This window comes from Vigna unguiculata, chromosome 8, assembly GCF_004118075.2.
Source record: "Vigna unguiculata cultivar IT97K-499-35 chromosome 8, ASM411807v1, whole genome shotgun sequence".
Classification (NCBI taxonomy): domain Eukaryota; kingdom Viridiplantae; phylum Streptophyta; class Magnoliopsida; order Fabales; family Fabaceae; genus Vigna; species Vigna unguiculata.
The window spans coordinates 280,934-307,105 of record NC_040286.1 but is presented as its reverse complement, the minus strand read 5'-3'; the positions used below and the strand labels follow the sequence as shown (position 1 = coordinate 307,105).

The 26,172-nt window shown below is 33.3% G+C and overlaps 6 protein-coding genes across 14 annotated transcripts; 4 read left to right on the top strand and 2 right to left on the bottom strand.

Annotated features, from left to right (window-relative positions):
• Positions 1–2,704: 2,704 nt before the first annotated feature.
• Positions 2,705–6,622, bottom strand: LOC114194321 (4-hydroxy-tetrahydrodipicolinate reductase 2, chloroplastic-like). The gene is made up of 8 exons (XM_028084461.1): positions 6,245–6,622; positions 5,894–6,131; positions 5,181–5,314; positions 4,999–5,073; positions 4,225–4,326; positions 3,359–3,468; positions 3,163–3,250; positions 2,705–3,000 (listed from the first exon to the last, which is right to left on the bottom strand). The coding sequence occupies exons 1-8, from the start codon at positions 6,464–6,466 to the stop codon at positions 2,932–2,934; spliced, it is 1,038 nt and encodes a 345-aa protein (XP_027940262.1). The 5' UTR covers positions 6,467–6,622; the 3' UTR covers positions 2,705–2,931.
• A 368-nt stretch (positions 6,623–6,990) lies between these two features.
• LOC114194320 (calcium-dependent protein kinase 29-like) lies at positions 6,991–12,037 on the top strand. 2 transcript variants are annotated; one of them, XM_028084459.1, is made up of 8 exons: positions 6,991–8,555; positions 10,338–10,481; positions 10,570–10,722; positions 10,801–10,916; positions 11,054–11,221; positions 11,323–11,450; positions 11,555–11,654; positions 11,743–12,037. In XM_028084459.1, the coding sequence occupies exons 1-8, from the start codon at positions 7,883–7,885 to the stop codon at positions 11,824–11,826; spliced, it is 1,566 nt and encodes a 521-aa protein (XP_027940260.1). In that variant the 5' UTR covers positions 6,991–7,882; the 3' UTR covers positions 11,827–12,037. The 2 variants fall into 2 exon arrangements, with proteins under 2 accessions (XP_027940260.1, XP_027940259.1); XM_028084458.1 differs by lacking the exon at positions 6,991–8,555 and adding an exon at positions 8,632–9,853.
• A 703-nt stretch (positions 12,038–12,740) lies between these two features.
• On the top strand, positions 12,741–15,671 carry LOC114193545 (calcium-dependent protein kinase 29-like). Of its 3 annotated transcripts, XM_028083383.1 has the most exons (8): positions 12,741–13,557; positions 13,635–13,778; positions 14,040–14,192; positions 14,406–14,521; positions 14,698–14,865; positions 14,978–15,105; positions 15,303–15,402; positions 15,483–15,671. In XM_028083383.1, exons 1-8 carry the CDS (start codon positions 12,891–12,893, stop codon positions 15,534–15,536), a joined length of 1,530 nt encoding a protein of 509 aa, XP_027939184.1. In that variant the 5' UTR covers positions 12,741–12,890; the 3' UTR covers positions 15,537–15,671. The 3 variants fall into 3 exon arrangements, with proteins under 3 accessions (XP_027939184.1, XP_027939185.1, XP_027939186.1); XM_028083384.1 differs by lacking the exon at positions 15,483–15,671 and having other exon boundaries at positions 15,314–15,403; XM_028083385.1 differs by lacking the exons at positions 15,303–15,402; positions 15,483–15,671 and having other exon boundaries at positions 14,698–14,881; positions 14,978–15,070.
• On the bottom strand, positions 13,672–16,468 carry LOC114193547. 4 transcript variants are annotated; one of them, XM_028083389.1, is made up of 2 exons: positions 15,808–16,468; positions 13,672–13,809 (listed from the first exon to the last, which is right to left on the bottom strand). In XM_028083389.1, the coding sequence occupies exon 1, from the start codon at positions 16,281–16,283 to the stop codon at positions 15,816–15,818; it is 468 nt and encodes a 155-aa protein (XP_027939190.1). In that variant the 5' UTR covers positions 16,284–16,468; the 3' UTR covers positions 13,672–13,809; positions 15,808–15,815. The 4 variants fall into 4 exon arrangements, with proteins under 4 accessions (XP_027939190.1, XP_027939188.1, XP_027939191.1 ...); XM_028083387.1 differs by having other exon boundaries at positions 13,672–13,806; positions 15,808–16,466; XM_028083390.1 differs by lacking the exon at positions 13,672–13,809 and adding an exon at positions 14,614–14,839.
• A 1,303-nt stretch (positions 16,469–17,771) lies between these two features.
• On the top strand, positions 17,772–18,836 carry LOC114193546 (uncharacterized protein At1g76070). The gene has a single exon (XM_028083386.1). It carries the CDS (start codon positions 17,893–17,895, stop codon positions 18,625–18,627), a length of 735 nt encoding a protein of 244 aa, XP_027939187.1. The 5' UTR covers positions 17,772–17,892; the 3' UTR covers positions 18,628–18,836.
• Positions 18,837–21,364: 2,528 nt separating this feature from the next.
• On the top strand, positions 21,365–23,402 carry LOC114195274. 3 transcript variants are annotated; one of them, XM_028085689.1, is made up of 3 exons: positions 21,365–21,452; positions 21,946–22,069; positions 23,039–23,402. In XM_028085689.1, the coding sequence occupies exons 2-3, from the start codon at positions 21,976–21,978 to the stop codon at positions 23,179–23,181; spliced, it is 237 nt and encodes a 78-aa protein (XP_027941490.1). In that variant the 5' UTR covers positions 21,365–21,452; positions 21,946–21,975; the 3' UTR covers positions 23,182–23,402. The 3 variants fall into 3 exon arrangements, with proteins under 3 accessions (XP_027941490.1, XP_027941488.1, XP_027941491.1); XM_028085687.1 differs by having other exon boundaries at positions 21,405–21,493; XM_028085690.1 differs by lacking the exon at positions 21,365–21,452 and adding an exon at positions 21,510–21,640.
• The last annotated feature ends 2,770 nt before the right edge of the window (positions 23,403–26,172 follow it).

The following is a 26,172-nucleotide window of genomic DNA, read 5'->3' as shown; positions in this document are numbered from 1 at the left end:
CCTAGAACAAGAATTAATGTAAAATAAAAATAAAAGAAAATATTATATTATGAATTTGGAAGAACTTCTACTGCATCAATTATGACTTGACATTGACGTGGAAAGATACACTATCTATAGTAGTAGCAACAGTTTCACAGATATAAAAGATATTTCCATTATTATGACATTGCTACCACATTTCATTTCATAACAAGCCTTTCCTTTTTTATACAATAAGCACAACGAGAAATATATTTTTCTTGGATTATATATATATGGGAGAAATTAAATTATATTAATATAATTTTTATCAAATATTAAAAGGTTTGGTGTCTTTTAATTGGATCATATTTGTTTAAAAATTTACTGTGACATTACAAAATTTTCAAAGATATATATACATAAATTTATTTAATATAATTTTTAGATGTTTCGTTTATATGTATGTATAATTTGATATTATGTATATTTTGTAAAATATAAAGAAATATAATTTGTATTACCACCTTGTTCATTTTTTAATTTTAATAAAGTTTAAATTACAATAAAATGATTTTTGTTTTTTTGTTTTTATATAAAGTAAGGTTTGACGATAGAAAGAGCAAGGGAGAAAGTTGTATTGTATCGTGCAGAGCTATGCAACAAGATTCTAACTATTCCCGACAACTTCACAACATGTTACTTTTATCAAAATGCGATGCTACTTGTTTCCAATAAAAAAAAATTCACTTTTGCATTTAACACATTTTTATTTTAAAGTATCCATTACCTTTATTTTTTATATTCTCATCATTTTTCTTAATATTTGTGGGAGAGATATAATCAAATTATAATTTTTATTTATTTTTTAATTAATGTGAAATCTCTACCACATTCTCATACTCTTGTATAATTAAGATGACCTAGTTACGAAAGTTGAGAGTTTTGTAACCAATTACAAAGTTGATGATAGTTTAATTAAAGAAATGTGAAATGGTTTACTAGCAACAGATGAGAATCTGTGGAGGGATGAGTGGGTTTAGAAGTGTGATTCCTATTTATGGCCCCATGCACCCAACTTTTTATCTTCTTCCAAATCCTAATTGAGTTTTGATGTGATTATGCTTTATATCACTCCCTTTTCCAGGATTAGGGTCAAATATTTTTCTTAAGCTTATATGAAGGATAATCTTAAGGAAATCCTTTCAATAAATCAACATAAATAGGACAATAATGTCTTGGTTATTGAATTTATTATGAAGGTTTATTAGCATGAAAAACAACAAACACATTTGTAATCTATAACAATATATAAAGGGAATTTATCTTTTTGTGTCCACTTTTCAAAATACCGATTTTACCCTTTAAATATAACAATTTATTAAATTTTAAAAAATTGAGCGTTACTTCTACAAACTTTTTATAAAATCAGATGTCTCTGCTTCTTCTCTTCTTCTTTATTTATCAATGATTATTCTTTTATCTGTTCTGATATATTTCACTTTATTTTTAATAAATATAATTTTAAAATATATATTAACTTAATAACATTATAATATTATCACCTACTAATATAATATCCCGCATTTTAAAAAATACATACACACAGGTGCGATAGCGCCTGTGTTCTGCTAGTTATAGTTAATGTCGGAGTTGTTGTGCTTCTAATTTATTTAAAGGTTTGGGCACATTGATATTGATAAATTAAATAGAGGGATTATAAAAAAATTTGAAAGCATATATTTTTATATGTATATTATATGAATTTTTCTACTTGTAAATAGTTTAATGAAATTTTGTATGTACTTTATATGCCATTTATTGATGTGAGGTGATGCCAAAGACATAGATGTTAAAGTTTCACTCAAGGAAAAGAACAATTATTTGTTGACAAAAGAAATAGACGTTAGTGATGGTAGGTATATGAAACGTGATGTTTTATTCCATGTTAAAACACATCACTCGTATGATGATAGTTTAGAGTTTTATTTTACACATTTAGTCTCTAAGAATAAATTTGTTAAAAGAGTATTAATTTGGATGTGTAGATAATTATAATAAATATTTGAAAAATTGAAATAATATCAGAGTTTAGAGTTTGAATAGATTTGAAGAATTTTTTTTAGTAAGAGAAAAAAATATGAAGAATGATTATTTTCCGTTCTCCATTTTGCAGTCAAACAAAAGACATAATAGCCTGTTAGTAACATAACTAGTGCAAAGAAAAGGGAAAAAGAAAAGGATAATGTCTAATAGGATGTTTCCAAAATGAAACAGAATCTAATTACTCTCATATTTGAACTTATGATCAATGACCACAAAATCTTGCATCCATGGACTGCTTCTCCTTCCTATATATATATATATATATATATATATAAAGATTTAAAAGAACCTAAAGATAGTTTAATGGATCAAAGTTTTAATTAACCATCATAGGTTTGTTCTAAGAAATATTAATGTCAAATTCCTCACTGTACAGGTTGCTTGATCTTCAACATCAGTCCAAGACAGAAGTTTGATGCAATCATGCAAGAGTGATAATTTTAGTAACTAACAACTGGAAAATGCAGATTAATCGTTCGTTGACCTTCTCTAACCCACAAGTACCCTATAGATTACAACACAATCGAGTATAATCACATTCAACTTTCAAATGCAACAATCAGTAGGGCGAAGTAAAGCCAGGGCATCATACACAAGAAGCTAAATTTTGGGGTGAATAAGGGGTGACTACCATTGAGAGAGTGAAAGCTTGTTGGAGTTACGAAGAGAAAAATCATAGTTTGTGTTGATCCCATAAGAGTGCTTTACACAGTTCTCATCGATTCATAAATAATACATACACTAACCTTCTGTAAGCTAAACAAAAACAAACTCGGAAAATTGCTTGGCCCAAAAACCAAAATGCCAAATCTTGTTTATTATATGTTCTACAGTTGACATCCTGGTCCAGATTCAATGAAAATTTCATCGCATATTACCCTCTCGCAGGACATCAATCATATTATACAATCTCTTCTCATCCTTTGCTTCAATCTGCATACATGAAGTAACCCAATAAAGGATCGTATACAGAGAATGATTGAGCAAGAACAACTTTTGGTAGTTAAAATTGTTTTAACAGATGAAGGGCATTCTCAATCATAGGTTAAGATGGATAGTCAGAAAAGATGGTTAAATCATATGGAAATATAGTACCTTCTTAGCAAGAAACAATACAGCATCCACAGTGCCTTCTGCATATATTGATCTACCACAAACATTATGTTGGAATTCAAAAGAAACCCTGCAACAATGTTTTAAAGAAACATAATATAAGAAGAATAAGTAGTTAGTGACAAGTCGAAATATGTCAAAACATATAATAAAAGAAAATGAAAATATTAATCCATACGTGTCATCCGGTGATGTCAAATGATACATATGAAATGCATGACCGGACAAATGCTCCTCTGGGACTCCAACCATTTCAAGTTGTTGCCTGGGATCCCTGATCAATTTTATCTAAAGATAATTCACAAAAGGAAAGAGGAAAACAAAATCCAATAAGAATTTGTAGTTCTTATAAGGGTTAAATATGTTTTTGGTCCCTCAAGTTTCAGCGAAATTTGGAATTAGTCCCTCATCAAAACTTTTGACCAATTTAGTCCTTCATCTTTCAAAATGCGTGAATTTAGTCATTTTAACCAAATTTTGTTAAGTTTATCTGACATTTCAAACGCATTTCATGATAGTATTTAAGTTAATATTGAAGCAAAAATATGTCAAACAGTGTAAATAATTTAAATACTATCATGAAATAACTTGAAACGTCAGATAAACTTAACAAAATTTGGTTAAAAGGACTAAATTCACGCATTTTGAAAGATGAAGGACTAAATTGGTCAAAAGTTTTGATGAGGGACTAAATCCAAATTTCGCTGAAACTTGAGAGACTAAAAACATATTTAACCCTTCTTATAATATGAAGACCACAACAGGCAACTTGTTGGAAATATAAAGTCACGCACGCTAGTCTAATCTTAACTGAGAGTTCACGTAATAAGACAACTTAGAAATGGAAATTCACTTACAAGTAGCAAATGATTAGAAACTAGAAAAAATTCCCAGTGAACTACACCGGTAATACCAAGATACATGTTAGTCTGCTAAACTCAAACCACACATAGACGCACACAGTTCAACCAGAAAGGAGTTTAGCTAAAGTAAAGAGTATACATGGCTATACAGGGACGAACCATGCAATTTCATCTAACACACCTGATCCATATCAAAAGACACCCCCAGTTTGTTGAAGCAAGAAATTACAGCCTTCGCAGTTCCAGATGCATCAACTTTGCTTGCTTGATGGGACTCCAGTACCTACAACTTTGACGATTGCATCAGATTTTAATATTACATCAAATAGAAGATTTAAAAGAGAAGCGTCATTAAAATTAAACGGTTTCTAAAACTAAACGAGAATTTTACTTAAGAATCACTAATCCTAACATTTTTTTATTCAAAATAAAACAATATGCCTTGAGAAATTCCTGTCACAAACTAGTAGCAATGTAGAATGTGATATACCAACTTTTGTTCAGAGATAAATCTGTTTGAATTCTTTTGTATCGTCAATACATATGATTGTAAGTACAGCTTTACTGTAACTCTCTTTCCAATTGTAGACAGCAGCACATTACTCTCTAGAACAAGGATTACCAGTCCTACTAATTAGCAATTTAAGCACCTAATTTAGTTGCAGCGCAGTCATTTCAAGTTTCAATCATTTTAAAAACATTGCTGTTTTATTTGTACAATATGACTATTTGGACCTCTTTTGGTGACTTGTGATTTAGTTTCACTCGAAACAGAATAGAAAGACACACGTGGAGGAAAAAGATGAGTGCCCCCTCCCCCAAAAAACACAAAATAATAATATTTTTGTACTTCCGCGTTAGGCTGAACAGAGACAATTCAAACATGGTGAACTAAGGTATCTAAGTGTTCCGAACCAAACTTTTCCAAACCCCAAAATGACAATGCAAGAGTTACCTGTAAGGAATACCCTGAGAAGGCTCCAGGAAATTGCTCTGCCATAATTTCCATAGCTGCAAGAAAAGCAACAACCTAAAGGGAAAAAATATAGCAACATAAGGATGACAAAATACAGGACTGTTAAAGACATGGAAGTTTGATCAAGGTTCTCTCCTTATAATACGTATATACACACACACCTGCTTTCCCATTTGCGGGGATATCACAGCATAATTCTTTGAGTCTTCAACAGACTTATGCAACAAGACCCGATCTCCACCAGTGGTTCCCATCACGAAGGGCACCCCAACCTTACAGTATAGCTCAGCATTGCCTGCATAAGAGAATGAATTCAAAAATAGCTCCAATACTATTACAATCTTCGTAAAACATTCCCAATCATAGATCATAAAATAAAAAAGATCAATTTTGTCTATATCATTAAAATCAGGTCACGTGTCTGGAATTTAGATCCATAACGTGCAATGGTCACCGAGCTGCTTGTGTATATATATTTTGAGCTCTCAAGTGTGGATTTGTGCACCCTAAAATAGGTTTCATTTTAAGATAAATAAGAAAAACAATGAAAGATATGTGAATTTGAAACATCAATGTTTTCTTTGCTGATAGTAAGATTTCATAAATTACTTCATAAATACTACAACAGCAATGCCTTGTTTCACCCAAAGAAGTCAGTTACAGGAATCTCAAGACACGATTCAGCTCAGTAAAGACAGTATCTTCAGAGATGAAGGGACGTAGGAAAGTAAAGGAGAAATAGTAGAAGGGTATACCACACAACTTTTTAAATTAATTCCATTTTTTCTCTCTCCCACAAACAATCCACATTAATTCTATCCTCTCTCCTTCATTTCACTTCAATTATAAATATGCTTCAAGATACATTACATACCATTAACCGCATTAGGTACCGTGTAGTCCACAACAATCAAATTTGGATATCTTTCAAGGGCAGATACAAGAGCACTCTCCCTGTCAGAAGGACCATGCACTAAAAAATCCTTTCCACCTATCTCAAAAGTCTGTCCAGACTCCTCTTCATTCCCAAATGACACAGGAACAACATACAGTCCAGCAGCTTCCGCTGCATTAATCACGGCCTTTCCCATTTTTCCAGTACAGGCATTAACCTAAACAAAATTTAGTTAAATGCACGTAAGCTAATTGCACTATGTTTTGCAACTAACCCCAGTTCAAATAAACTTATCCACATCCAATTACAAAAGTCCTCATAGTGAATTACCATTATTGGAATACCCGTGTTTTGGGACGAAGATGGTGCAGACTTTACGAGAGAAGTTTCAACGGGCGTGGCTGACATTGACACAACAGCGAAAGAACGCGATCTTCTCTTCTGCGAAACGGAGACACTTGTTCTTGCACTTATGCCATTGGCGACGAATGCAAGAGGATTTTGGTGTCTCTGGAACACGTTGGGTGTAGTTTTCATAAAAGATGTTGCCATTGAAGACGAAGAGTGAGGATCTGAGCTCAATTTGGGGTTCTAGGGTACCTTCGAACGAAAGAGGAAAGAGGAAAGAGGTGCAAAAGCTGGGAAGGAGAATGTGGGAGGTGCAGCGTGGGAAGGAGAAGGTGTTAGCCTAGTCAAATGTATTTGAATTTAATTTAATTTCATTTCATTTCATGATTTAACTATATGTTACATTTTCATTTTGATTAAAAAATTATTCTTTCTTCCATTTTTATGCAGAAAAAAGATATTTTTCATTAAATAAAAATAATTTTATTATTTGATAAAATACACAGTTATATCATCTCATAACCAAAAACAATTGTGGACTAAATCTAAAAATAACCACATATAAACTGAAAACAACATATGTAGAATTTAAGATTATTTCAGTTTTAAGTAACTAAACTACTTTCTTAAATTCATTTTCAATTTCTTTTAGAATTATCTAAGTAACATAAAAATGTTTAAAATTATTTATAAAAATAAACTACTTCAAAAAAATTCTCCATCATCCAAATAGTATTAAGTTGTCTAACATTAATAGGTTAGCATAAAAAAAAAAAAAACTCTGTTGATTAACAACGTCAAGAACACGAACAGGGGAATTAACACCTCCAGGCATCAAATACTGGTTGAAAAAATGAAAAGATTTTTTTTTTTCACAAGTCATTTTCCTCCAGTCTAACAAGAAATTAAAGTGGAATACAGCAGATAAGTTCTTACTCTTGCAAGAAACTAAATTGGAGAAAAGATAAGATCTTTAAGTTATGAAATCACTCTTTTCAAAAACAATAAAACAGAATGTTCTAAGAAATATTAGTGTCAAATTCCTCACTGTACAGGTTACTTGATCTTCAACATCAGTCCAAGACAGAAATTTGATCAGTTTGTAAAAACAGTAAAAGAATCTAGATTTTTTAAACATTTTAGTTTTTAATGCAGCTAATTTTAATAGTGGTTTGTATGAGTTGAACTTTTTTGTATATCCTTTAAACCAGATGAAGCATCAGATGAAGTTTGTAGAGTTGTAACAGTACTCTTCATACTTTTCAGCTTTTTCCTGAGCATGAACGAAGGATAATATTGTTATGGAAAGAGTCGTGGGGAGCAAGAACCCATACATAGATGCGAAGCGTTCATGTTCTTTCTCCTCCGATCGTACCAATACCAAGAGAAGAGTAATGGAATCGGTTCTAATCCGCAAAGCTTAACACCTTCAAGCGTACAGAAGGTTATATTCTTGTTCTTCCGAGAAGAAAAGCACCAAAAAAATTGGCAATTGTAATCAACCCCATTGAAACGAATAGTTAATTGGTCTGATATAAAAGCAAAGCAAAGCAAAACTATCACCACGTACCCAGAAAGATCAAGATCAAAAAGAAGGTCTGATATCAGAAAATAAAAAAAATGGGGTTGGGGTTGTTCAAGGCGTTGTTCTGCTGCAGCAAGGCCCGTCAAATTGAAATCGAGGAGTCATGGGAGTCCTCTCCGGAGCATAGCTCGAAAGAAGATAGTGGAAAAAGGAAATCAGTTGATGGTGTTGTTGAGAAGAAGAGGAGCACGCCGCAATCGGGAGCTATTCTGGGAAAACCGTACGTAAAGATAGAGCAAATGTACGAGATGAAGAAAGAGCTAGGAAGCGGACAATGGGGTGTGACTTATCTGTGCGTGGAGAAGATGACGCAGAGAGAGTACGCATGCAAGTCCATTGCGAAGACGAAGCTGGTGAGTGCGCAGGAGATTGAGGACGTGAGAAGAGAGGTTATGATCCTGCAGCATCTGTCGGGGCAACCCAACATCGTGGAGTTCAGAGGGGCTTACGAGGACAGAAACCACGTGCACCTGGTCATGGAGCTCTGCAGCGGAGGCGAACTCTTCGACCGCATCATTGCCAAAGGAAACTACTCAGAGCGTGAGGCGGCGACGGTGATGAGGCAGATCGTGAACGTCGTTCATGTCTGCCACTTCATGGGCGTCATGCATCGAGACCTCAAGCCAGAAAACTTCTTGTTGGCCACCAACACCGACGATGCTGCCGTCAAAGCCACCGATTTTGGACTCTCCATTTTCATCGAGGAAGGTCACTCTTTTCCTTCATTTATCTTCTTCTTATTACATGCGTGTAGAGTATTAAACAAACAAACAAACAAACATCAAGAACCTCTTTTCTGACACTGGATTTTTATTTGATAAAAATAAGGGGAAAATAAGGTTCAGTGATAAAAAGATCGGTTCTTTCTTTGATTTGGTATTGGGTGTGGGTGTGGGCCTGGAGTGAGAGAAAGCATGACGCCATAAAAGATCAAACAAATTCCACTAGACACGTAACAACAACACCTAACATTAGTTTAGCGTAAGATAAAAACAGACACACTAACATGATAAACAACATAAGTCTCTGTCTCTCTCTAACAAAGCGTACTGCGTACTGCGTACTGATGCAAAAAAGTGAGGAATGGTGCTTTATGTTGTGTGAGTGAGAAGTGAGTAGCATCTCATCTCATCCCATATTCCATATCTCATATATATCCCAACCCCAAAGCAAAAGCAAAGGATAAATCAAGAGTAGTAGTAGCTACTGCTTGTGTTTTCAACTCAGAAGCTGAAAATCTCACACATCAATCAATCAGAATCTCTCCACAAACAAACGTTATTTATCCATCCACATGGGGCACTGCTTCAGCAAACCCCGCAGCAACGAAATAGCAATCAACTATGATTCACCACCCCATCATCGTTACGAGCCTCGTCCACACCCTCGACCACGAAGACCTCAAAACCAGCCTCATCTTCGACCTCGTTATCCCTACTCTGCTCCAAACTCGGACCCTTCTCTTTCCATCGGCCCTTCATCATCATTCGGAGATCAGTCACGGATTCTGGATAAACCGTACTTCGACATGAAAACGCTTTACGCGGTGGAGAGGGAACTGGGGAGGGGTCAATTCGGGATCACTCGTCTTTGCACCGAGAAGACCACCGGAAGGAAATATGCCTGCAAGTCCATTCCAAAGCGGAGGCTAACAAAAAAGAAGCAAATCGATGATGTGAAGAGGGAGATTCTGATCCTTCAGCACCTCTCGGGTCAACCCAACATCGTGGAGTTCAAGGGTGCTTACGAGGATTGGCAGAATGTGCATTTGGTGATGGAGTTGTGTCTGGGTGGCGAGCTTTTCGATCGCATCACTGCAAAGGGTAGTTACTCCGAGAGTGAAGCTGCTTCCATATTCCGACAAATCGTGAATGTGGTTCATGCATGTCACTTTATGGGGGTCATGCATAGAGACCTTAAGCCAGAAAACTTCTTGCTTGTTAGTAAGGATCCTAAGGCACCCTTGAAAGCCACCGATTTTGGATTGTCCGTCTTCATTGAAGAAGGTCATGCGTTACTCATTAATTCCTTTATTTTCTGTGTTTTCATTCTCTCCACGATTCAACCTCTCCTTTTTCTTTTTTTTTCCCTTTACTAAAGAAATTCCAAACGTTGCCGTGTGAGTTTGTGTACGTATAAATGAAAAAGTAATAATTGCCGTAACACAATAGGTAGAGGAAGAAGAAGACTGAGTCAAGACACATGGAGTCAACCAAGTAAACCATCCATCTCCAATGTGATAATGACAAGACAAGTCAACCGAGTAAACGGTTTCCCATTATTAAAGGGGACATTATAAAAAGGAGCAACAGAAAAAAAACAAAAAAAATAGACAAGAGGTGAAGTCACCTTTGGGTTATGTGATTCAGATTGAGCCAGTAAAAATGATATTCTGTATTTAAAAGTACATGTTTGACAAGAGTTACATTTTGAAATTTGTGTGTGAGAATCTATTAATTGGAGTGTACTAAACAATATGCAATTCTACAGATAAAGTGTACAAGGAGATTGTTGGAAGTGCTTACTATGTGGCTCCAGAGGTGTTAAAGAGGAGTTATGGAAAAGAAATAGATGTGTGGAGTGCGGGAATAATTTTATACATCCTTCTAAGTGGAGTTCCTCCATTTTGGGCTGGTAAGTATAATTTCTGACTCTGTGAAAAAGGTACATTGTTTTAGTATTGTTGATTGCTGTAGTAACATTATCTGTGGGAGAATTTTAGAAAGCGAGAAGGGTATATTTGATGCAATTTTGGAAGGAAAGCTTGATCTGGAGAGCGCACCATGGCCTTCTATCTCAGCTGCTGCAAAGGATTTGATCAGGAAAATGTTGAACCATGACCCCAAGAAACGCATTACAGCTGCTGAAGCCCTTGGTAAGTAATGTCACTGCTGCATTTTCTGTTTTAGCCACTCGCATTCTCATGGTTTTTCGATTTACTCATTTGAACCAGAACACCCGTGGATGAAGGAGGGTGGTGAAGCATCTGACAAGCCTATAGACAATGCTGTTTTAACTAGGATGAAACAGTTCAGAGCAATGAACAAGATGAAGAAACTTGCTCTCAAGGTACCTCAAATTTGAATCAAATATAAAAGTCTGTTACTGTTGCACTTGCTTGCCACAACAAACATAGAATGAGAAGGTAGAAAGTAGAAGTGACTATTGTTGTAGTAATAGAATTTGGTTGTTTTATTATATGAAAGGTTATAGCAGAAAACCTTTCAGAGGAGGAAATCAAGGGCTTGAAACAAATGTTCAACAATATGGACACTGATCGCAGTGGCACAATCACATACGAGGAACTCAAATCTGGATTGACCAAATTGGGATCCAAGCTCAGTGAATATGAAATAAAGCAGCTAATGGAAGCTGTAAGCTCAGTCTCATACGAATTAATAATCTTTTCAAAATATATACTTTTTCTTATCCATCAAGACATAACAAACAATGATACATGATTTTTCCTTAACAGGCCGATGTTGACAAGAGTGGAACTATTGACTATCAAGAGTTCATCACTGCCACTATAAACCGGCATAAACTGGAGAAGGAAGAGAATCTGTTTAAGGCTTTTCAATACTTTGACAAGGATAACAGTGGGTCAGTATGAAGTTCATTACTTTGATTTTGATCTGTTTAACTTTAGTACATTATTAGTGTATTTGAATTGCGTATTTTCTATGGTTTTTGGTGAATTTGATCAGATATATAACAAGAGAAGAGCTTAGACAAGCATTGACCGAATATCAGATGGGAGATGAGGCAACTATAGATGAAGTGATCGATGATGTGGATACTGATAACGTACGATGTTAAATACATAGGTTATCTTAAAACGTTGTGTTATTATGATGTAATGGTAGGGACTAATGGTTGAGGTTTCCATTTGCAGGATGGGAAAATAAATTACCAGGAGTTTGTGGCAATGATGAGAAAGGGGATTCTGGATATTGATGAGAAGGAGAAACCACGATAGTTGTGTTGTGTTGTGAGGCCTCAAAACAAAGCTGTTTCTGGATTTTTCTTGCTGCTTGCTGCTGATGGTTGAATCACCTTTGAATGTGTGAATGTGTGTATTTACTTGATGTCAAAATTTTATGGCATTCCCACTCTATGCCAAACTTTGTAAAGCTTGTTCTAAATAAACTGCAATATGTGGAAAATAAATAAAACTATAATCCAAAGACGTTCCTGCGATTCATAACTTTATATATCGTTACTTGGTACAAGAAATATTTAGAAAAAAGAAGAAGTTTAAAAGCCTCTTCTATTTCAAAACTTTTCTTGATTCAGTTTTTTTTTTAATACGTATGTGTGCTGTTTTTTTTAACAACCATACCCTTATATGTAATTATAAGATACTTATATAGTAGAGTATTAATGTTATTTCTCGGTGAAAATAATATATAAAATTGAGTACAAAGGAATAGTTAAAAACAGTGGAGAAAATTTTAAAACATTAAATATGTTAATTTTACCCATTAAATTCTTGTTGATTATAATATACATGGCCAGAGAAAACGGAATACTATTTTTTTTTTTCAATTTTGACAAATTTAACATGACGCTTATTATTTTAAATTATCATATTCTTTAAATTTTGTATTTGAATTATTAAACACATTTCTTATAAAACTAGGCAACAAATATAGAAAGGTTTAAAATTTTAAAAAGAGACTCAGCAGCATACTTATATCACATATAAATAAAAAATTCAATAACTATTCACCAAAAATATAAAAAATAAATTTTTCATAAATTATAAAAAAGTGTATAATTTAATTTTAACAAGTAAAGAAGTTTGATTAATTTATTTTCATATTTGGTTATGCTATAATTGATTGATTATCCAGATTGGAATGGATGCTGATATTCTTGCCACTGATGGAAGTAAAGAAGAAAAGCAGAAAGTGAAAAGGCCAAATAATCACATTACAGCAAAGAACATGTACATGTAATGTAAGGTCTGAAGGCAGAAACACAGCTTCAGTTTGCTTAAGAATAAGAAAAACCAAAAACCCTCTTTTTCCTGATAGAGTCATGGGAGTGGGATTCTCAAAGGTGTTAACACACACAACGGACGATGAAATTCCAATTTCTTCGACAGATTCTGCTCCTCAACTCACCTACAAACAACCTCGGAAAAACCTCCTTTTTCCACGTCCGCTTCTTCCTCCTGCCATGCCAACCCAATGTTCTTCACAAACAGAACCCGTTCTCGGGAAGCCTTACGTTAAAATAAAGCACATGTACGAGATGAAGAAAGAGCTGGGAAGAGGCAAGTTTGGCGTGACTTATCTGTGCGTAGAGAAAGCCACAGGAATTGCCTATGCATGCAAATCCATCGCAAAGAAGGGTCCACAAGAAGTTGAGAATGTTAGAAGAGAGGTTATGATTCTGCAGCATCTTTCAGGGCAACATAACATAGTGGAGTTCAAGGAAGCTTATGAGGACAGGGAGAAGGTGCATCTGGTGATGGAGTTGTGCAGTGGAGGTGAACTCTTTCACCGTGTTGTTACAAAGGGAAGACACTCGGAGCGTGAAGCAGCCACAGTGATGAGACAGATTGTGAAGGTGGTCCACGTGTGCCATTTCATGGGTGTGATGCATCGAGACCTCAAGCCAGAGAATTTCTTGTTCGCGACCAAGGACGAGGATGCCCCTTTGAAACTCACGGATTTTGGATCCTCTGTCTTCTTTCACACTGGTTATCATGCACATTCATTCTCTTCATTCTTTATCATCACAACTTTTTTTACCTGATAATACTAAATAATTGCACAGGTGAGGTGTATAAAGATATTGTTGGAAATGCATATTACGTGGCTCCAGAGGTTTTGAAACGGAATTACGGAAAGGAGATAGATGTTTGGAATGCAGGAGTCATTTTATACATTCTCTTAAGTGGGGTGCCTCCATTTTGGGCTGGTAAGTACAACGCATGCACCACTCTGATCTGCTTCACAGTAGCACCAAGAAATTTAAATCATCATTTACAACATTTAGAAATTTTGTTTATGATTCAAGTCATTGACAGAAATTTAGTAAAGATTATGAAACTATGCAAGTCTTTGTTCCCTGTATGTTAACTCTGGTTCATGATTTTATGATTCTGAAACGTTGATTAGTACATAAGCACATGTTTTAGCTGTGTTTTTCTTGATTTAGTGACTTGTGTGTGGGTTTCAGAAACCGAGAAAGGCGTGTTTGTTGAAGTTTTGGGTGGTAAGTTAGATATGGATAGCGAGCCATGGCCTTCTACATCAGATGCTGCAAAAGATTTGATCAGAAAAATGCTTACTTATGACCCTAAGGAACGGATCACAGCTGCTGAGGCCCTTGGTAAATTTGTGTTATTGTTGCCAAGTTTTGGTAGTTTTACTAGTTTCAGATAACAGTGATTGATTCTTTCATCACCCCTTTTCTCACACCAGAAGTCTTTTGTAATAGGCAATGCAGAGTTTTAACTATTATCTCTCAGATATACATGTTAATTAACAAACAGTATTACCAACTTTAAATATTCAAGTAAATCACATTATATGTTTGAACCAGAACATCCATGGTTGAAAGAAGGTGGTGAAGCATCAGAAAAGCATGAAGACAATGCTGTTTTAAATAGGATGGAACAATTCAAAGCAATGAACCAGATGAAGAAGCTTGCCATGAAGGTCCGTCAAATTTTTCAGTCATGCATCAAATTTAATCAAATAAATGATCAAATACCACGCAAAAGTGAAAGTTTTATTATAAAAAATCGTGTTACACTTTCTTGGTACGGCAAAAATTGAGGTGAAGAGTAAAATACACTTTGACTAATAGAATTTTTTATTTCTGAACATGGAAGGTAATAGCAGAAAATCTTTCAGAGGAAGAAACAAAGGGCCTGAGACAAATGTTCAACAATATGGATACTGATAACAGTGGCACTATCACATTTGAAGAACTCAAATCTGGATTATCCCGATTGGGTTCCCTGCCTAGTGAATCTGAAATAAGGCAGCTATTGAATGCTGTAAGTTCAATCCACGGTAATAAGAAAAATAAAATATTTAAAGCTTTTTTTCTATTTATTAAGCAAGACTAAATTGTGCTATATAATCTTTCTTCTTCACGAACACTGTCAGATTGGTGATGGCAAAAGTGGAACAATTAACTACTGTCAATTCATTGCTGCAACCATGGATCCACACAAACTGGAGAAGGGGGGGAATTTGTTCAAGGCTTTTCAATACTTTGACAAGGATGACAAGGGGTTAGTCTTCAGTTCATTAATTTTACAAGCTTAATCCTAATATATACAATTAGATCACTTAATGAGTTTAGTAAGGTCTTGAAAGGAAGCGGAAGTTGGTCTGGTACACAAAATACAGATACAAGATTTTCGTCTATCTTTTAGTTTTGAATCTTATTAATTCTTGCTTAATTGAAATAAAGTTTCCATTTGAATAGTTATATAACAGGTGATGAACTTAGGGAAGCTATCACAGAACACCAAATGGGAGATGAAGCTGCGATAGATGGAGTATTTGAGGATGTAGATTCTGACAAAGTGAGTAGCAAGGTTACTCTCTCCTATTTCTGCTGGTCATGTGAATTGTGACTAACAGTAGATTGGGCTTGATTTTGCAGGATGGGAAAATTAGCTATGAGGAATTTATGAGCATGATGAGAAACAAATGCTGAATAATAACTATGACAAACTAAAGTTCAGCTAATCGCTAACAATATTCTGTTACGTCTTGTACTAGTTTCCCTGCTGCACCAGATAGAATCACTTGTGAAACGCAAAACCTTGTATGGCTTTTCTTCTAAAAGGCGTAAAAGTAATTTCAGTACACACTTATGCTTTGCAAGTTGATTCTCGAACAATACAATATTACGTGCAACCCCGGGTAATTAAGGTACAATAAAATTGACAGAAATTCGGAAGTGAAAAATTGCGTAACTTGACTACCTTATGAATCAGCGTGGATGGGAATCAGAGGGATTATCTTTCTGAATGTGATGTCTATGCTTCTCGGCGAGCTTGTCGATAGCGGAGTGTAGGGCTTCGCGTCCCCCGATAAGCAGACGGGTTACGATTTCCGGGTCGGTTTCGAAGCGGGCCTGTTCGAATTCCGTTCGGGCATTTTGTCTGAGTACGTCGCGCCAGATGACGCCTCTCGAATCGGGCCACACGAAGAATCGGGTGGCCCGAAGAATGTCACGGTACAGACTGAGCGCTTCGCGGCGAGTGCTGGTGAGTTTCCTCCGATTCTCGAACTCGTCGTGATCGTTATCGTTTTTGTTTTTGGTTTTGACGAGGTGCCTGTCGAGTAGCTCCTCTACGGTGTCTGGGCCGTCGTGCAAGAGACGCTGCTGACTGCATCTCCAATTCCGGCGATGAATCCAATTCCAAACGCATCGCCATTCTTGCACCCTTCCTACCATTTCTCTTCGCTCTTTCTCCCTCGGAACACACTGTTTATTTATTTCTCATTAAATTAAAAAATATATATATATATATATATATATTAATTCTATCTAACTCACTCGACACATTTATCTTATATTCGGGCTTTTCGGCCCAATTTAGAAAACATTGGCAGTGTGAGTATAGGTAGTAATTATGGATGCTGGAAGCAACAGCATCACAATGTGGTTTCCATATCTGTCTTAAAGGCCCAATTGCAATTTAAAAATTAAAATGTACAGAGGAAATTACAATTTTGCCTAATTTTCAGTGTTTAAAATGACACTTAATCTATTTTAATCGTTTGTCTTTTAAAAGTTATTTTTACAGTCAGAATACACGGTTTGTACCAGTGTAGATTAGAAAAAGAAATACTTGTAGTGCTTATTAAAAGTTACAAATAATATTTTAAAGAAATAGAACTGAAGAAAACGTGTTTATATTTTTCTTATTGTTAAAGTTTCACTTCTACCGCGGAAAAAAATATTGTTAGTATCTACTATTATTGTTGTTTATATAACATAAACTGTCTTATTTGGCATGCACAATTGTTTCAACTCTCCACGTCCCTATCATCCTCGTCAACTGACACAGCATGAGGTTGGTAACCTTTTCTGATACTATTTTTTTTTTATCTTTATAATATATATACACACTCACAAGTTGACGATAGAAAAATTACAAACCGTCTGAATTTTTAATCTCGTATTTAAAAAGTATACTAGGTTAAACTAATGAGTTAAACATAAAATAAATATATCTGTAAATTTATAATACATTTATTTTACTTGCAACCCATTACGAAATTAGAAAAATAGTTTAACATATCATGTTCCACTTTTCCTGCCACGTTTATGCAGCGATGGCAAATACAAAGTTTGTCTTATTTCACCAAAACCTTGTGTTCATTGCTATCTAATGTTTGACCCAAAACTTGTCGTGTGAAGCCAAATAAACTCGGATTAACATGGAGTTATTTTTTGTTGGTGTAAAGAGATTTGATTTGACTCATATGAGTAATTTATAGAAGGAGATACCTTTCTCTGAAAGTAATTGAAGACTATACCTTGTAAGTTAAAAATGAACAAATATTTGTTAAGCAAAAAAATCCACCATAGTTATTATAATTATTCCAAGGATTAGAGTGCTGAAATTCAAATGACACCGAAATTGAATATTTACCAAAAATAATTAAGAAAATATATACAATCTGCGTTAACAGTAACCTGTGTTTGCATATGTTACGAGACAGTAAAAGTCACATGATGTTATTTGATACATGTGACTTAAACGAAAGACCAAAAACGGTGTTTCGTATGTGTTTCCTACGTAGTAAGTCACAGCGATTTTATTTGACCAAGCGCTTTCACTGTCTTACTCTCCCACCATTATTGACAAGGTCAAAAACACGCTAACGTCAGAGGCATATCATAATACCAAAACCAAACCCTCCCTTCCTACTTCCACACGCATGTCACAAGTTACGGTTTTCCCTGCTAATTTCCCTCAGCGCGTATAAATACAACACAGTTCCTCCTGGTTCCATTTCAAACAATTTTTTTCTTGACATCTCGCAGATTTGAATCCATGGAGAAAGAGAATAAACAGTCAAAGCTGAAGAGCAGGATCTTGAAGATACTGCCAAAAGCTGCAGCAGCAGTGACATTCCAGAACCCTCCCTTCAGCCCTGGCCGGGATCACAAGTTCAAGACCCATGCCGGAAAAAGCTTCTTCTCCGGCCCCATGATTCCCGACGAGGCTAGAAGAAAACCCAGGGATGGCGGCGCCGAAACTCAAGAGCCCACATCGCCCAAAATCTCCTGCATGGGACAGATCAAGCACAAGAAGAAGCACATTAAAAAGGGAGGGCCAAAGACCATGTCCATGCCCACACGCGCCACAGAAACCGCGTCTTCCACCACTCCCAGAGACGAAAAGAAACAGCGTACCAAGTTTCAGAGGATGTTGTTCCCCGCGGGGAAACCGAAAGCTGCGGCGGCGAGGAAACAATCTGATGCAGGCGACGACAGAGCGCCGCCGTTGGGTCACATGAGGCGATTTGCAAGTGGGCGTGAGACTTTTTCGAATTTCGATTGGAAGGCCCAGATTGCGCCCGAGGAAAGGGATTGCTATTCGGACAACGATGATAGAGTGGAGAGCGATGCAGAGGATGATGTGGTGATCCCTTTCTCTGCTCCTCTCGGCGCTGGTGGTGCTCCTTTGCTTAGTGTGCAGCCTCGGAAAGAGATTAATCTGTGGAAGAGAAGAACCATGGCAGCACCTAGGCCTCTTCAGTTGAATCCTGTGCTCACGGCCAAATGATTCACATTTTTAGGTTTCTTTTCATTCATTTCTTTCATTCTCTAAACTGCACATCATCATACAATTAGGTTACAAACAAACACTGTTCTTGGTGCCTTTGCCACCATATCCATGAACGCGTATTTTGTTTCCTTCTTCTTCTTCTTCTTCTTCCCATCCTCGTGTATAGAAAACATGGTTAATCATAAATCATGGATTTGATTTATTTATCCTACTTATTCTATTTACTGTTTGTACGAAGAAAATATGCAAACAAAATTGTATATTCAAAGCCACGGTGGTTGCTGGGAAAATTTCAAAACAACAAAAATTAATGAAAAATAAAAAGGACGTGGTTGGTGGCTGCAATTTCTTAAATATGTCCACCGACACTTTCGATCACTACGACCATTCCTTTAATGATGTTCATTTATGTTTTGTTTTTCGGGATTTAACGTTACTCGTCTCAGAACTTGTACCCCCTTTATTAATATTGATTTTATCGGTTATTTATACTGTTATTTTACTATTTTTATACTAATAACTCCTTTATTTTCTTTTTCATTTAATTGTTTTCAGTAAATTCATGTATAATTTTTGAACATTTATCTCTTCACTGTTAGTTATTTAAAAATCAGGAGGCACGTTATTTTATAATTGATAAAAGAGGACATTGTTGTGATTTACAATTAAGTTTTCTTTAAACTTGAGTAGCCAGTTTGACCTACTATTATATTTTAAAAGATGACGTTGATGGTTAATGCGCAATCCAGAGACTATTTTGTTAATTTTATAGACTAACTTAATTGATTGTTATTATAATCTCAGAACGGCAAATCTAAAATATTGTTTGATTAGCTTATGCTGTCAAGTCATTTAATGTTTATTCTACTTCTGTTTGGTTGAACATGTGTCTGCTAAGGTTTTCAAACTTACGATTCGTTTACCTCAATACCAGAATCACAGTACAATTTATTCACAATTAAAACAAAACATGAAAATAATATAAAAAATTTACTTTTCCTTTTTAAGTTTGTTTCAAACATTAAAATAATATAAAAGAAAAGAAAGAGATTTTAAGATCCTTTTATGATATAAAAAATAAATATCGCAGTAAACTCCCATGGATTCTTGCACCTTTAAATTAGAAAACTATAATTATGTATTTTAGAGAAAAATAAAATATAGAAGCAATGAGTTGTTCATTTGAAGTTTTGGGTGGAAAGTTGGATATATATATATATATATATATATATATATATATATATATATATATATATATATATATATATATATATATATATATATATATATATATATGACTAATTTATTAACTCTAATAGTTTTCCTTCTCTAATAGACTATTGTATTTGTAATAGAATTTGGATTTTCTGTTGGATTTTGTTATGTTATTCTTTTATTATGTCTTCAAAATATATTAATTATCATTAATTTTGACATTTTAAATATATTATAATGATATTTAAAATACTAACATAGTATATAAAAATATTCAGTAGAAGAAAACATCAACAAAGAGAATCTAGACTCATTTGTAACATCAACAAAAAGAATCTAGACTCATTTGTAGCATGATGTTGATTTGTCTTGAGTTTAGAATTTGGTGCATTCATAAACATTCTTTGATTAATCAAGTGGAAGTGAATGCAGCCCTTCTCCTTTCCAACCTAACAAACCAATACCCACTTTCTATTGACCATTAATTAAGACGTCATATTTGGAATCATAAATGTGACTAAATATATAAAGAAAGTTAAGTAAATAAATATTACCTCAGGAATTATGCCATTATTAATAAAAGGAAGCAATTTATTTATTTATTTAAAGAAAAATCAAAACCAATGTAAATTTCTCAAAAGTGTTAACATAGAAAATCAAAGTAGTATAAAAGTGGTAGCCGCCACATAACGAATAAAAAATTGGAAGGCATTGACTATGAAGAAGAGAAAACTTGGATTAGATTTGTGATATATTAAGTTATTTATTGATTCAAATGGGGGATAAGAGTAATTTAAAAAAAGTATAGATGTTTTCCTTTATTTAAAAAAGAAAGTGGACGACAATGTAAATAATTTAATTTATGTTAAGTCCTTACAAATATAGAAAAATAATTAGTTTATTGGATTTGAAACCGAAAATTGAGTGACAATGACAGCGAATACGGGTTGTCGCTACATACTACAAATGAAGAAGGAAAAATCTGTGATCTGAATCTAATGTGTTTCTATGTTTATGAGAATCACATGTCACCACGTTGCTTTTTGTTTTTCATTGCCATTGTTACATTTTCAAAACCCTCAAAATTAATGTAATCAAAATCAACCCTTCATAATATAGACCCAACATAAAACACCTTAAACCGGGGTTTCTTCATGCACCTTATTGTTTTCTTCCTGTACCTCCAAATTTTGTTGTGATCCTAATTTTGTCCTCCTTACTATATAATAAACAAATTTTGAAATTCAGTAATTTAATTTTTTTTTTTTAACTTTCTGGACTGCTTATTATGAAAAGTTATTGGATTGCTCAATTCAAAACATATTTTATCTTTTGTAATAGTGTAGTTAATATATACATATATATTAGAAAGATTGTTCTACAGATATTTTAGGATAGGTATTCCGATAATAAGTATTTCAAAACAATGTTTATTATTAGATGAAATAAAGCATGAAATATAAAATGTCATTTCAAAAATTTTGGAGGTGCAGATGGTAATTATGGGGGTGCAGAAAGCAAAAGTCCACATTTGAAATGGGCATCTACAAGACCGAGAAAATCAACTCTTCCATGAATGACAGAGCTATCGCATGCGAGGAGAACAGGTTGCATGTATTTTCTGTAAAAACTTACATTAAAACAATTCGTATGTTACATTACCTTTCTCTTCCATTTTCTAATTTCGTGGCTTATCTCTTGCCGCCAATTTCATGCGACCATTTCTCGCAGCGCAATGAACGAATGTTGCACCACTTTTTTTGTTTCCCCTTCAAGCATTAAGACGTTTTGCCATGTACGATAGTTGAAACGCACACCATGTGTTTGTGAAAGTGTGCTAATGATGCTTTTCCAATTCTTTAGACTGTGATTTGAAAAATTATATAAACGTTGTTTTCTCTGTATTCACTAAGTGCAGTTTCTGTCATTAACTCTTCATCCCCTATCTAGTTTCTTATCTTACCTGTAGCCATCGCAGGTTATACTTTGTAATTGATATATGAAAATAGTGATGAGTTATGAAGAAATATGCATACTCTGCATCTGAATGTGTTATTATCATAACTGTTTTGTTGTTTTCTGAAATGTCAACCCGTTTAGGAAGAGGCTGGATAGTTTCCCTCTCTCTCAATGGACCTGCAGGACTTCCTTCTCCGTGCTCGAGTCTTGAGGCTTTACAGACAAGCATTGAGAATTTCTGGTCGAGCCCCTTCTTCTGCCAGAGGTGAATATTCTTAATTATATGGCTCAACATTCTTCTGATGTTATATACGATTATTTATAGTTTTATAATGAAACTTACGAATATTCAGGAAGATGTGTTTCTGAACTGTGAATTGAAGTTGGTAAAATTGAAAGCATAATTTTGGTCCACAGTTTTACAATTTCAGTGACACTTTCTGACTGTTGTGCCGTTTTGTTGTCTACACAGGCAAAATTGTTTATAACTGAGAATAAAAAGGTTATGAGAAGTGCGAACCTCTGTTATTCAGATTTAACGACTGCATGCTTATTAGATAATTAGATAAGCTAGTACAAAAGAACAGACCATATCAATAGGAACAAACCAAGTACTATAACCTGAAGCTAACCTCCTTCATAGCGTTTAAAAACAACTAAGCTACTTGAAGAAAAAATCTCCTAAAAACTAGTATAACAATTGAACTGCATATAGAATACTATTTATTTTCTTAACAAAAATGTATTATCACTTATTTAGTGTCTGTTTGGAACAAAGCTAAAAGAGTTTCTGAGAGCCTCTCTAGTAGGAATACAGAACTTTTTCAGTTGAAAAACTCTCAAAACCTGTCTAAACAGACTCGGTACCTGGTCAGTAAATCAAGGCATGAGTCCTGATGTTCTCTGGTTTGAGACAGTAGGATACGGACAATAGGGTAGAAGTCTTCCAGAAGAATATTTCAATGCATGTTCCAGGGAATTGTAAAGAAGCCTCTTCTTAAATAAGATAAATTTACTTGTGGGCACAAATAATATATACACGTGGATCATGTATAAGAGTTTATCTATCTTAGTTTCAGGTTGGTCCAAAGGAATGGATATCCTCACTTTATTTTAATTTTCTTTTACACCAAAAATTACTTGTTGGTGTTAAGAATGAGTGTTAAAAAATTTCCAGTTCATTGATACATGCATGTAAGTTTTATGACATTGGTTGATGTAATGGACTGTGCAGCTGAACTGAGACAGACAATCAGACAAGAGATGGAAAATAATAGAAACTGCAATGACAAGCAAAGGATCCGTTTCTTGATTAGTGAGGGATTGGAGAGACTGAACCGACTGGATGAAATGCTTGACATGCAAGGTCACCGTTGATGGAGTGGTATGTGAATGTGATCAAATACCTCGGCTTGTTAGGAGAGCAAAAAATCAAATTAGTTCATGAATGATATGGTATCTGTAAAATTATGGTTTAAATTCTCCGTTGATTAATAACTTTGCTTGATGATTGTCCCTTTCTACATTCTACAGGGATTCCTTAAGACTAACAATCTTTTGATTTAATACTTGATATAATCCTATTTATATTGGCGTTATACCAATCCTGTCCTGACTATTCTTTCCGCTGTATATATGTTGTTAAAGAATTGTACGTGCATACAAGACAAAGTCATAAGCTTTTCAACTCCTTCCCTTAACCCGCGAGTAAGGTTCGAACTTGTCCTCCCGGCTACAATCAGATATGTTTCTTTCTTAAGATGTCGTGAAATTTAATTTTGATATATGATATCCTGATGTTTCAATCTGAGTTACGTGATACTATAATCTGAGTTACGTATTCGTCCATACTTTACTTAATTTATAATATTTTATGTTTTGAAATTTTGATATATATGATTTTAATTTAAATTCACACGATAATAATTATATATTTATTATGTTTGTTCTGGTCGAGTATTAAATTTTTTTTTTCTTCTGGGTGAGTATTGAACCTTTTTTTTTTCTTTTGTAAGGTCCGGTCTTTTACAATAATCGCATTATGCGAACAATCCTTTCTATATAGGATGCTTGAAGTACTAACTCCTCTAATAAAATTTAAACTTTCACTTTTATTAGGCAGTATTGAACACATTCATTCTTATTTTATTAATATTTTTGAAAGTTAAATTACTTAAAATCAAAATGTAGTTGTATGTAAATATATATCTCATACCTTATTCTATTATGCATAGCAATATATATTATTTGTAAACATTTAAGACATAATATAATATGTGAAATTTATTAAACAAAAATCACATTCAAATATAATGCACTTTGGATAATCAATTATACTAAGCATGTTCTTAGCTCCATATGCATTTAGTTGATTACTTTAGAAACAATATACTAAATATGCATTTGATGTTCATAACTCATTCATAATTATTTATTTATTAAGATAAATTTTTACTTTACATAATTAATTATATATAAGGATAATAGAATGTTTCACTCAATATATTTGATTAAACTCACATATAAGTTTTCAAATCACAAAAGAAATTTATAAATGTCCACCTAAATTATTTTTGTGGGTCAAATATAAAAATCAAAAAACGACAAACTAACCCATTGTCATTCTGACCTAAAATGATACTTCCTCAATGAAAAAGCTTTAAATTTTGAAGAAAAATATATGTTTAAGTCACTTAAGAGAATAATGATTTGTATATTTCTTAAGTTATGAGTAAAGAAATATGTTAAACAAGTTTTATTAATTGAAGGTAATTAATATTATATTTATAAATTATTATATAATCAATTATTATATTATAATATCTTAAAATATTAGATAATTAATTATTATATCATAATATTTTGGAAATATAATAAAATCTGATAATATGATAAGATGTTATTTGTAAATTTATTGAAGATATTTTAAAATATATTAATGATATGTGTGTTATATATTTTTTAATATACATACTCTTTTTTAAAATTTAATTGTTTTTATCTTTTAATCATTCATCTTATTTCTTTTTAGTTAAATGTTTATATTTTAAAAATATTAGAAAATCAATTATTGTATTATAATATTTTAAAAATATAATAAAATGTTATTTATAAATATTCTGAAGATATTTCATAATATATTAAGGGGACGTGTTTTTTATCTTTTTTAATATACGTACTCTTTTTTTCATTTAATTGTTTATATCTTTTAATCATTCATCTATCTCTTTTTCGTTAAATACTTATATTTTTAAAATAAATTACTAATAATTAATAATAATCTTATACCACTATTAATTCAATTATTTTAAAAATATAATAATTTAAAAAATTTATTCATTATAATTTTAAGATTATAAAAAAGCTAGTCTAAGAATTGTCAATTTTGTCTTCTCCATACCATATCTCTAGAGTTAATAAAATAAAATACTATAAGAAAAATAATGGAAAAAAAATTAAAATGATAATATGATAAAAAAAATAGTTGTTTAAAATCGAAACATGAAAAATAAAATTAGGACAAGTGTCACTTTATATCATATCCAGAAATGTAGATAACTAAGCATATAATATATAGAATATATGATAACTAGAGTTGGAGTTATTATTATTTAATGATCAACTTTTCCTCGCTTAAAATACTCATTAACCCTATTATTATTTCTTTTATCTTTTTTCTATCATATCATACCATTTATTATAACTAAACTAATCCCTTTTATTTTTATCTATGATATCATATAATTTATTATAGCTAGACTTATATCTACTTTTCTTTTATCTTTTTATCTTATCATATTATATCAAAGTCATTTTTAACTTTTATCTTTTGAACTGATTATAAATAGTGTACACCAATTGTTTTTTTCCTAAATTGCAAAGCTGAATAGAGTGAAGACACATCATAGTTGTTAATATGGTTTCAGTTCCCAGAAATGAACCAAAACTGATTGAGTTGAAGGAGTTGATGCCATTGCGTCCATGGAATACACCATCGTTACCATTGAAGAAAGTTGGAGTACGTTACGTGAAGCTCAAGGAACCCATTTATCGTGATGGAGTCAGAGTTTACTGGCAAACAGTGATCGAAGAAGAAGATGAAAATCATAAATTTGAGATTCCATACGAAAGACTTTTCAACCTTTTAAACAAACGTTTTCCTCATATTATAACATTTGTCGCTAAATTTGTTTGTTGGACAAATGTTGATTTTTATATTTGTTTTTTACTCAGTTTATATTTTCGTAAAAATATTTAATATGGTCGTTTCTATTAAATTAAGTCTAAATTTTTTTGAAAATGTTGTATGTCAAAATCTAAATTGTCACGTATTAAAATTTATGTCATTTTTTATTTTGGAATTTCTAA